At 38.7% G+C, this 12,695-nt stretch overlaps 1 protein-coding gene across 1 annotated transcript in view; it reads left to right on the top strand.

The window, feature by feature from the left end:
* The window catches only part of CEP120 (centrosomal protein 120), a 1,674,147-nt gene that overhangs the window by 372,168 nt on the left and 1,289,284 nt on the right, over positions 1–12,695 (top strand). The window contains exon 6 of the mRNA XM_044060765.1: positions 5,333–5,530. Within this exon, the coding sequence (XP_043916700.1) occupies positions 5,333–5,530 (198 nt within the window). The remainder of the gene's footprint in view (positions 1–5,332; positions 5,531–12,695) is intronic.

Genomic DNA, 12,695 nt, shown 5'->3' with positions numbered 1-12,695 from the left:
GGTGCCGAGTTGCTAGCCCGACGCCCAACCTTCAAAGAAGGCACACCTGTTCACGCACGCACCTACCTGCATGTCTTTAAACGTCACTCGACCGTGGAGAGGACATGCAGACTCCACACAGAAGGCGCTCCAGCTGAGAATCGAATGGGAGAACCTCTTGCTGTGAGGCGACAATAAATGGTATATATTACTATGCAGCTAAATTAATAGCAGATAAAGTCTTACCACAAAAACACAGAGCAATAAGGGAAAGGAAGAGAAGAAATCAAATGCCATCATGAAAGCACCGAATAGAGAAAACTATAAAACAATTAAGACAAGAAGTGTCGTTGTTAGAGTGTAGAAGAGGGACTAGATTAACAAAAAATACTTAGAAAGACATGATAAAAGCAACACATGGTATCCGAACAGGCCAGTTTCTGTTGTACACTGTTGCAAATAAACTAAAGATATCTGCACAGGCAGAAAAACTTAGAAGATATGCAGACAAATATGAATGAAAAATATAAAGTAAAAAATTCATTGATGACCAAAAAAAGTTTTATAGAGAATAGGGAAATAAAGCAAAATGAATAGAAACACAACCAAAAAAAGAAGAAATACACATTTTGGTGAAATATTTATGAAGATCCTGTGGCACATAAAAATGCTGAATGGTTATAAGAAGTAAAATAAACCGTAAGCAGTTAAAATGTACATGATCTGAAATGGAATGAAGTAACAGCCAGAATAGTTAAAACAAAATTAAGAAAAGCTCCTGATTGGAAAATCCTAGACCCAGATGCAGTACCTAACATCTGGTTAAAAGTATTGATATCTTTCTACACAAAGATTTAGCCCCGAGTAAGAACTACTTGTAGTTAACATCTTTAACAGACACCAACCTGGTTAACAACAGGAAAAATGATACTCCTTAAAAGTGATCCTGCAAGCTATCCTAAAAACTACAGACCAATAACTTGCCTTCTGACATTGTATAAACTGCATACTGGACTTTATGCCAACAAGAGTTTATAGTCATTTAGAAGAAAACTCAGTCATGGCAGTAGAAGAATATGGTAAGAAAAGAATCATTTATTGCTAAATAAAGTCATAATGGAGAATTGTAAAAAGGGGAAAAGTATGGCATGGAAAGATGACAAGCAGTTGACAGCATACCACATTTATGGATAGTGTGCTTACGGATGTATTAGATACACCTTGTATTGATCAATTACATTAAAGTGACCAAGGAACTGCAGCAACCCACTTTGCTGCTAAGCCATGATAAAGGATAAAATATTATCTGAGGGATAAAAATTCAAAGGGGGATATTCCAGGATGACTGTCACTGCTGCACTTTTGTCTTGCCCTTAACCCATTAAGCTGTCTACTTTAACAGATTGGGTTATGATTACAGTTTGGCTGTCAGAAAACAACCAAATGTAAAGACTTCTCATCTTCTTTTTGTGGATGATTTAAAACTATATATTTCATTAGATTAGAGGCTGATAGCATAACTGCAAGTGGTTAAAACTTTCTCAGATGATATAAGAATGTCATTTGCTCTTGATAAATGTGCAAAATCTTTAAAGCAGGAAAAGTACAGCACCAAGAAAATGTCAGTCTGGGACAGGAATGTGATATAAAGGAACTTGAGCAGGAGGGACTGTATAAATATTTGGGAATTGATGAAGGATTGAAAATAAAACCTGAATAAATGCAAACAAAACTGAGTAAGGCATATGTTGGAAGACTAAACTTAGTACTGAAAACAACCCTGACATCTGGGAATAAAATCCAAGCTATAAACTAATTTGGTGTTCTTGTTCTAACTTACAGTTTTGGGGTGATTGGCCCTGAAAGGTATTGGATCACTTGGACAGGAAAACAAGAAAAATGCTTCACACTCATAAGTGATATATAAAATCAGTGTATACCAAGACTATATATATTCCTTATTCTGAAGGAGGTATGGGCTCCTCAAAATGGATTACATGTATAGATCTGCAGTCGTAGGACTGCATACATGTCTTCTGACCCCTCCAGATCTAAAGAGATTGAAAGTTTTAAAGCATAAAGAGAAGATGTCTAACATGACTTCCTGCTTAGTTTAGCAGAAGTATGTCTGTGTCAAGTGGGAATGGAACTCAGACCAGAAGCTGACAAAAATCAGGCAGCAACTGAATATGCCAGAAAACAAAAGAAATAATATAAGAAGGATCAGATAAAAAGGCAAGAAATGTGGAAGAGGCATAAATATAGTAGCAAGTACAGAAAACTCCTGGAACAACTTTATATCGATCAGGATCTGGTGCAGTAATGATTGGTGATAGGTGAATTTAAACCAAAAGATGAAAGGTTAATACTGGCAGTCTAGTTCAGTCCATTGAACATGTGGGAGAAACGGATAAATACATGTTCTGTAAAACTTTACTGGAAACAGTTTCACATCTTTTTTGCTGGCTGTGATACTGTGGCAGAGGGCCTGTATACTGAAAGGCATGGTAATATGGCAAAGACTGTTGCATTGGAGATTGTGCAAACATTACAATATTGAAGTAGCTGAGAAGCATTAGAAACATGAGCCACAGAGCATTGTAGAGTATGTTGAATTTTATATCATGAGACCACCCTTACCAACAGTTCAGAAAATATATTTGAGAAAACTAGATTTAGTAGTCTATGAAAAGAAGACAAAATGTAGCATTGATCATTGAAATTGCTGCACCCAATGATTATGGTGTCTTATGTACAGAGAGGGACAAAGTCATAAAGTACTAGGATTTGCAACCAGGAAAGAGGACAATGTGGAAGAAGGATACCCAGATAGTTCCAACAGTAGGAGGAGCAATAGGTCTACTAAAAAGAATTTGCAGTCATATTTAGATATGCTACCGATACATTTAAGTCCATGTGAATTACAGGAGTCATTTCTGAGCACAAATTAAATTTTGTAGGTGAAATTTTCATTCAAGTGTTTTAAAATGATGTTCCCACATCCTTTTGAGAGGGAATGTAGGAAGAAAAGCTACTAGTTAAGACATGAGGAGGAAATTGGCGAAAATAATGAAAAGTTAAATAAGGACATTATCGATAAGTAATGAGGAAAAGTAATGTTTTGCGAAGGAATTTTTGGGGAGCTTTTGAAAGTTTGTGAGGCTTTCTGAGCACTGTTTTTAACATTTCTTTATACCCAAACCTCTTTCCTTTTAAGAATAGAGCGAAGGCATTTTGTTTCTTTTAGTTTTTAATTTTCTTGCCTCATATTTTGGTTGCTTTGGGACTAAACCCTAAGTGGCAACTAAAACAATCTGTCAGCTTCAAGCAAGGAAGCATAAGTAACTCCCCTGTTATGAGAGCACATTTTCTGGAGATTTGTGGATGTTTGTGTGGCTTATTGAGCACTTCTTTAGGTAGTATGCTTTACATTTCTTATGTAATTGTTGCCCCTTTTACAGTCTGTCTTTAATATAATGCATGTAGATATGGGCTTGCTAAATTCTTAAGCAATGGAAGATTTACTTAAAAATGACTACTTAGTATGTACAAAATGTGGAGTTTTCATAAAGAATTTCCATCTATTATTGAGTAATTCCCATCTTAGCTGTTCTAAGCTTCAGAGCAAATGTCCATATTGAATAATAGTAATAATAATAATAATAATAATAATAATAATAATAATGAAAAAATAGATGAGCAACACAATTGATTATGCAGAAGTGGTATTAGAACAGTTTCTGAATTACTTTATAACTGCTCCTTTGTCGCGGCCAGGGACTTATTAAAAGTTACAGCTTCCTCTGTCATGATAGAGTAACAAGGGTCTTTTGAATAATATGTTAATAAAAGGGATCTGGTACTGCTGTGCATCCCAGTAACTGAAGCACCACCACGTCATTGTACTGGGTACAACATCCTGGGGTTGTCACATAATGTTGCTTTGTTTTGTATGTCATGGGCACTGTATAGCTCTATATTTATATCTCAGCTGTGTTTCTGCCCCTGCTGTTGTACCATGTTCTGCTGAGCATATATTTTCAGTGTTCTAGATTCACTAGGTATATTTGTTTCATGATGGGGAGGTTACTATAAAGTTTTATCCCCATAAATGTGTGCGTCATCCACACACTCATGATTCAGATATTTATGAATAGTGGAAGTTGGTGATGAACTTAATTTACATAACTACTCCATATTTGGACTTTTCTAGGTACACTATAGAGTAGTCAGAAATTCTTTGGATTTGCAGAACTTTTGAATTGCATAGGATTGTGTGATATTTTATTATGTACTAGCCTTTTGTACTTGCATCATTTGCAAACAAGATTTGTGAATACTCCCTTAACGCAGACTCTATTCCTATTTCAGTGCTTTGCACTGACATAGATCAGCAGACAAATCAGTACTGTGCATGTTCATGTCCGCATGCTAGTTGGTATTCACAGTAGTTTGCTTTAGTGCACTAGCAGCAAGTTTAAGCTCAACAGTTGAAAGAATGCATAGTAAGCTTTTTTGTACTCTGGATGGGCATGGTTTGTAATTTCTGGTGCAAATGTAATGAGGCAAATGAATAAGTATCAATATTTTCAGGAGGAATTTTTCTATGAAAAGAAGGTGAAGAGTTTCTCTAGTGGTGAAAAAAACTGTTTGGAATTATTTTAGTAGCTGCACTGGTTTGTTTCATTGAGGCTACATAAATCATTAGTTCAGTGTACCTGGTTGTATCTCCTGCTAGGAGTATAGTGTACTTTGGTGAGAGGTGTGCTTAGCCGTTACACTAAGATTTCTATGCCTAGATGAAACGCAAAAAGAAGCAATGCTATTTGTGTATTAGAAACTGTCATACCATTCAACTGTCCAGATTTTTGCCTCATATTTTTGGTTTATTCCCCATAAAAATCCATGGCTTTCTGACAACTAACTGGGGAGTGAAGTCACTAACTAATGACATACATTTGAGTTTTAGACTTCATATTCTTCAGAAAATGAATTCTAACACAAATCCTGTTATTCAAGCAACTTTCTAATTTTGTAAGAGCAATATTTAAAATAGGTCCCTATTTTGGACCATTGTCCCTCCATTATTTTAGGCTTTGTCCAAATTTCTTATGCTAACAGGTTGAAAGTTGTGAAAGCAGTCCAGTTAAATATCTTTGAGGCACTTGGTGTTGTGTTGTTAGCGTCACTTTGAGGGAGGTTGAAATAGACGGATTTACTTTGTTTTAATCCATCCATGCATTGAGATTGTTTGTTTCACAGTCTTACCTTATTGCTTAGATGATTATTTAAACTGGTTTTGTTGCTTTTTTTATGATCAGTACTTTTTGTAACTGATTCACATGTATTTTAGTTAATTCCTAGCACAATGAAACTTCCAGAAGAAAGGCCAGAGTTCTTCTTTTACTATGCACTTTTGGGCAATGATGTCACCAGTGAACCGTTTACTGATCTGATCAGCCCAAACTTTGAACCAGAGAGAGCGTCAGTTAAGATACGTAGTAGTGTTGAGGTACTCCGTGTGTACCTAGCTGGACAACCAGATCTACAGGTAAGATGCAAGAATGTAGCTGTTCACTTTTAAAATGCCTGAAGAATTATTAATAGCTTATCTATGAATGTAGAAGTATTAATAATACATCTATGAATCCTGATAGTTGAGTATTTTTTATAAATGGCACTGGAAAAAATGTGCATTTACACCTTAAGGGAAATATCGAGGTTGGTAAACTGTTTAATAGCCAAATCCTTTTGTTAATCTGAAAATCTGTTTATGCTGTGTTGTTTATGAACTTCACTTTTGCTGAGAGACTTTTTTTGTTGAAGTCATATGGATTTGAAGCTGCTAAATGTTTTTTTTCCTTTTTTTCTGTTTAACATGTTCAAAAATAGCACTCTGTTTCACTGTTGCTTTTGTTACGTTACATTGTTTAGTTTCAAGAGTGATCTCATTGCAAAAGAAATGTTATGCAAATAGATATGGTATGCCACAGATCTCGTGTGGGGGAGTCCATCCTTTTCTACTGTAGAACTAATGCTGTTATGCAGCTCAGCATATGAAACTCTTCTAAGCTATTGGCCCCTCCTGTTTACCCATAATACACTACAAAAGACTTTTCTCTGCAGATCTTTTTAATTGTGTATCAAAATAGAGGTGTAAGAAGAATGTCTGCAGACCGGAATGCATACAAGTATATGAAGGTGGCTTGTCTGAATGACAATATCGTGAATATATTTTGCTGAAATCCACTTCCAGTGAACATTGGTTATGCCTTTTTCTCCCACTGTAGTGCAGTTGTGGAGTTGGTATATCTATCTATATCTGTATATATATATATGTATATATATATATATATATATATATATATATATAAAGTTATGGAGGTTCTCCCCAATAAGATGGAGGGTATAGGAGAGCTTCTTTTAAGTGTTTGCTAAACTTGGCTTTCAGCAAAACTGTTTTGGATTTTTTGCATTGTAATATATATTTTTTCTTAAATACATAATCCATGAATACCTAAGGCTACACATTATTTAAATTTTCTAAGAAAATAATTTGAAACACCTTGTTCCTTTGACTCTGTAATAATTTGTTATGACGTCTTGTACTTTCAGCCACCATTACAAGTCAACCCTTTAATTTTTGCCTATGTTTTTGATAGTTTACTTGACTGAAGCAGAACCACCCTCACCAAGTCTCCAGTGTTTTTATTGCCTTGCTTTTGTCTTTTTACAACATGGCTCTGTTCTGCAGTTATCCTGCTTTTGCTCAAAGGTTTTCATAGATGTTAATCAAACTGATCACTGTGATCACTAAGTAACCTTAGATGTATGGGTTATATCCTGCCATAGCTATAACAGCTGTCCAGCCTCCAAAGCTCCAGGGCACCTTCCACACTCCCAAACTGCCAACATTCATTAAGTTCATATTGCTTAAGAGAAGAGCATTTTCTCTTGCTTGTGGTATTTGTAAAGCATTTACTATTACTACTGCTACTACTAATTACTACTACTGCAACTAGTTACTACTACTACCATAAGAGATGGGAAAAAATATCATGAAGTTGTGTAGAGTGGAGCAAGGTTCTGTGGCATTTCACAACAAAGCTTTGACCCATAGTACTGCTTTGAAGTTTGCTGCCTCTGCCTTCAGGGCTTAACCCATTATTGTTTGATATGAGTCTAATAGGGACAGCCCCCCCACCCAAATGCGGAGGACTGAAAGTTGAAGAAACATCTGCAGTTCCTCAGCATAAAAAAAAGAGGGAGAACAGAGGAAAAAGTGAATCATCATTTTTGTGTTGCTTGGGGTATCTAAAGTACCCGTGAAAATGTTAACTAAAGAATCTAGTTCCAGTGATCAGAGCTGAAAGTTTGACAATTTTCTCAGACTCAGATGTGCATAAGATTATAAGCTGTACCATTATTGCCAAGGTTCTTTGTATGCTGTTGCTGCTTTTCTCTAGCAGACTTTGACTGTAAAAGAAATTGTTGGAGACCTTTTTTCACCCCTCCACCACACCCACTTCTGATGGACCCTGCTTGATGGCTCTGCTTACCCTTACCTCATCTTCCCATGTGTTTTTGTGGGGTGGGAGGCAGGCATTCCTGCATTAGATGATCTCCCTGCTGCTCAGCCTTTCCAGCCCGGGAAATCCTGTTTGGCTCATCTATTCTCCCAGTGATAAGAACTGGGTGATGCGGAGAAGGCCATCTAGCTAGGCTTGTCTGCAGGCTTACAGTAAGTGCTTGCTCAGGGGAGGTGGTGTGCATGCTGCCAGACACACCACTTATTTCTGACTCATCCAGGAAGCCTCTGTCCAGTGCAGCATGAGCCAGCATGGCCAGTAGTGGTGAGCAGTCCACCAAGACACGTCTAGGTGTTGTCAGTTTTGTCTGCCTAGCACCCCCCCCCCCCCGAGGATATGTGAGCTGGCATCAGCCTCTTGTGTTCATTTTCTCCTGCCTGGTTCCTTAGATTCCCATGCTCTTAACTGAAAAATTATTTTCTGGGTCTAGTCAGGGCTTCATCCCTTTGCACCACAAGCCCAGGTGTGGAAGTCGAGCAGAGAATGCTTGTTTCTTGTTTGCTTCCCCACTGTTACCATGCAGACAGAGTATCAGTATGCACCATTTCTGCTTAATCTTCCCAGTTTTTCTCACTGGGCCCATCCTAGCAGCAGTCCTATGGAGGCTGGAGTGTAACAATAAAGTAACAATGTTGAAATCAATAGGCTTGCTGACATAAGCTGTAGTGTTGATGCTGGGACCTCAGCCTTTGAGTTTGTGTCCTTTGGTGTTGAACTTTCCTATCTTTGTCAATAGTCTACATGGCAAAGCTTTTGACACATCTGAGTCCTTTGACCTTAGTGTCTTGGGTAGACCTTTTGCAGTCAAGCTTGATACCAAAGAGTGCCTGCATTAAAGCTGAGCTTGGGCAGATCAGCCTTCAAGCCTTTGGAGTCAAGAACCGTGGCAGTTTGCTTGGGATCAACAGGCTTGTTGATCTTGCTGTCAGAGGTTGGGAGATCAAAGCTAGTATCGACACTGACTCAGTTGGTGTTGATGGCAATCTCAATGGGCTTCTATCTTCAGCAGCAGGGGTCGATTCTCTCAACCCTCCTGAGCTGTTCTGATGTTGATGTTGAAAATGTCTGTGCAGACTGTTCAGCATATGCCAATCTTGTTTCAAGTTTAATGTGATTTTCAACAAAACATCCTTACATAACAAAAAATAAAATAATAAAATGTAAAAAGTAAATAAAAACGTAATATCCTTGCATCATAACTAAGCATCACTTTCCACCATGATATGCTAGATCAAATAAGTATCCTTGATGCTTCTCCCCCATATAACATCAACTTTGGCTGATACTTCCTTGCATGGGCCTGTGGCTTTGTTTAACTTTTCTGTCAACAAGGCAGAGAGGTAACAGGAGACTCCTATGGGGACATTCCTAGGAGTCTAGATCAGCTTCTGATGCTTCATGATTTGTGGATGTTACATCTGTGAAGACTAGTAAGAAACATACATGCCAGAGAAAGCATGTAGACTCTCTTCCAGAATCTTGTGCCTCAGATACTGAGGATGAAAAGGGTATAGATTCCCCCTGGTGACCCCAAGTTTGAGAGGCACTCTAAATGGTGAGATAGAGAGGGGGATTTCTCACACATGGCACAATTATTCAGAGAAGTTCTGTTGGAAGCTTTCAGGACCCCTTAAACTACAGACCACATCCTGTGTTCTTCCTTCACATTGACGAGCTGGATGAGGTGGTAGCTAGGTCTGCATAAGATTACTTTATTGTGGCTGCTTTCCTGAGGAGAGGTGACTAGATCCCTGGCCTCTTAAAGACCAGACCCACTGGATAGTGACTGTCAAATTTGAGCTCACTGTGGCTGCAGCCAAGGGGTGTTGCCAAGAATTTGCATATTGCACCCCCCCCAACAACACCCTGCAGTACCACAGTTATCCACAGCTGACATCATGCTACTGAAGAACATGCTTTTTGCTGCAGTGCAGTAACTGTTTGCCACCTTCCACATGTCAGCTTTGGGTTACAGTGCTGCTTCTCAACAATTCTCAGGTCTATGTCAGAAGATTGAGTTTTCAGAAAATCGAAATTCATATGGTCGAGACCATATGATCAAGTTTCTGAAAACTCAAAAAATCAAAAAACCCCCCCCCCCAAAAAACAAAACACAAAAATCTACCTTTTTATGTCTTTGCAGAGGGGAAGCCTCCCTACACCCACCTCACAACTCCTGCAAATTATGTGTACAAACTCCGAGATTGCTCTACAGTACAGAAAAGGATATATTTCCCAATCCTGACTGTACTGCATTCTTCATTCAAAAGCTTCGTTTTTTCAGAAACTTGATCATATGGTCTCAACCATGTGAATTTCGAGTTTGTGAAAACTCGATCATCTGATAAGGGACCCCAATTCTCTGTATGACAGAATCTTTGCTTGCAGTGCTGTGACGGATCTCTTTCGTGTTATGGTAGCAGTTCTACACAGGTCCAAATTAATACCAGTATTTAGCACTTTTGTTTCATAGCATGGCAGTTGGTCCCATGTGAGTCCATTCATAACAGTACTAGCTTCAACGGACATTTTAAACTAGCACAGTACATTCCCACTGTGTTAATGGGAACTGAAAAATAGATTATTTTATGGTCAAGGTAAACAGAACAAGGATTGCTAATGAAAATCTGCAATCAGGGATTGTGTTTCTGGGATTTCAGCTAGACACCACAGTTCAGATTTTTTTTCACAGAAAAATAAGACCTGTATCTAGATATATTTCTAGGATTTTCCACTCTGTCTTTGGTCAGTGTGATTGGTTATGTCAGGATTTCGGGTCACATAGTTTCTGTGATTCTCATGGTACCCCTGGCAAGACTGTACATGAAAAAGACAGTGGTATCACAAGTCTTTGGTCCCAGCACCAGTTCCCCTTGCCTTTTCAGATCTCGGTGCTGGGGTGTGTCAGAAAGGAAATCACTTGGTTGAGACAACAGATCTCTGTAAATCCAGACCTCCCCTTTTTTCTTCCTTTTCCAGAGCAGTCATTCATCATATATTCCTTGGACATTGCTTGGGGAACAGTTTCAGGAGGGATAAAAGTGCATAGTGTATTGGACACCAAGGACATATGCAAGCACATAAATATATAAAAAAGATTCTTGCCCTGATCAAGGCACTCCACTCTGAATAACCTTTGGTCCTCAGGTACTTCAGCAAGCAAGGGGGAACCAGGTTGTACCCCCTCTGCAGACTAGCCTTGTTAATTTAGATAAAGCTTTACAACACAATCTCTCTATACAGGCTTTCTACATTCCATAAGAGCAGAATTGTGTAGCAGACAAGCTGAGCATTACCAAGGCACACCCTCACGAATGGAAACTAGATCGAGAGTCTTCTGTGATTTAATCCATCCAATGGAAGTTCCCTAAGTAGACCTCTTTGCCTCCTCTCTGAACAGTCATCTGGCAAGATTCTGCTCCAGAACTCCATGCAAGAAGGCCTGGCAGGACAGATGCCTTTTCTTTTCATTGGATAGGAATGTTCCTCTGTGTTTTTCCACCCTTTTCCCTCATATCCGGGTACTCTTTCATTTTGGAAATGGCTAGAGGCAATTACTTAAAACTTTCTCACAGACTGGTTCTACTCACAAAAGAACAGGGGTGTTTGATACACCTGGGCATCAATCAATTTCATTTGACTTCTTGGATGATAGGGTTTTAATTCCCATTAGGCACCTGTTTACTGAAGACATGCAGCAGGTACTAATGGAGGCAAGAAAGCCTGCTACTGGAAAATCATATTAAAAATGGAAAAGGTGTTTTAGTTGGTGCCAACAACATAACCAACACCCATTCAGGGCTAGTTTTTCTCTGGTTTTACAATATTTGTGTGAGTTAATGTTCTATGACCTTTCCTACGCCTCTGTCAGGGTTTATTTATTGGCCATTTCTGCATGTCTGACCATGGATTCTCCTCTTTCACTGCATTCTCATTTCATAATGTTTTTGAAAGGGGGTTTGTGTAAGAGGCCTTCAAGAAAATTGGTAGCCCCTCCTTGGGATCTTAAAATTGTGTTAGAGAAGCTAACTCGTGCTCCATTTGAACTAGCTAACCTGGCTGACTTGAGGTTCTTAATATGGAAGACAGTTTTACTGATTGCTCAGGCCTCTGCAAGATGGATCTGAGTTGAGAACTCTTATGGTGAGTTACTCCTGCCTCATTTTCCACAAGGACAGGGTTTCTTTCAGAACTAGTCCTTTTATACCTAAAGTGTTATCCAAGTTTACTTTAGCAAAACTATCCATCTCCCAGTTTTCTTTCCTGAACTTAAAAATGAGGGAGAAAAGGTACTTCCTTCCTTGACTGTCCATAGACAACTCTGGTACTATATTGAGAGAACTAAAGCTTTCAGATCTTCGGATCAGTTGTTCATTTCTTGTGAAGATAAGAAGGGGAAGCCTGTGTTAAAGCAGACTGCTTCCAAATGGTTGTCTAACGCTATTACCTTTTATTATGCCCACTACAATAAAGTATTCCCATCAAGGCACGTACTACCAGGGCTTTAGCTTAATGTATGGCTTTTTGGATAGAACTGTATTCTGTAAGTATTCTAGCAGTAACAGCTTGGTCCTCTGTACATACCTTTACAAAGCAATATATGCTTGATTCCTTCTCTAGGTGAAGATCAGGCTTTGTTGGGACCATTCTATAGAGGCTACCAAGCTCTTCACCTTCCGCATCACAAAATGTGTAAGCTATTGTAATCAACACATATAGCTTAGGCTACTGCAGCAGTGAGCAATGTAAAGAACATAGTACAATTGTGTAAGTAAATTTACCATAACAGTAGGTATTCAGTTGATAGCTGCTGCAGTAGCTGTTTCCTCATTCCATCCCATTCGTTTCTAGATGTGTTGTTTATACCAGGGTGTGGTCATTTACCTTTTGCTCTTCCTAACATTGTCGTTTCAGGGCAAAGCCTTCCTCTCTTGCTGGTAAGGTAAGCTGTGAAGGGCTTTGCACCCAAACTTGTTTTTAGTCAGCTTAGCTTGAACTGACAGGCAGTCTGGGCATGTGAAAGTGCCCTGAAGCTTTGGAAGCTGGTTGGCTGTTATATCCTTGGCAGGCTATAACCCATAGAGCTTAGACTACTGCAACCAGTGATCATTAGAACATCTACTGTTT

This window comes from Protopterus annectens, chromosome 2.part0, assembly GCF_019279795.1.
Source record: "Protopterus annectens isolate FY-2018-M chromosome 2.part0, PAN1.0, whole genome shotgun sequence".
In the NCBI taxonomy this organism is placed as follows: Eukaryota; Metazoa; Chordata; order Ceratodontiformes; family Protopteridae; genus Protopterus; species Protopterus annectens.
This window is presented reverse-complemented; position numbering and strand designations above follow the sequence as displayed.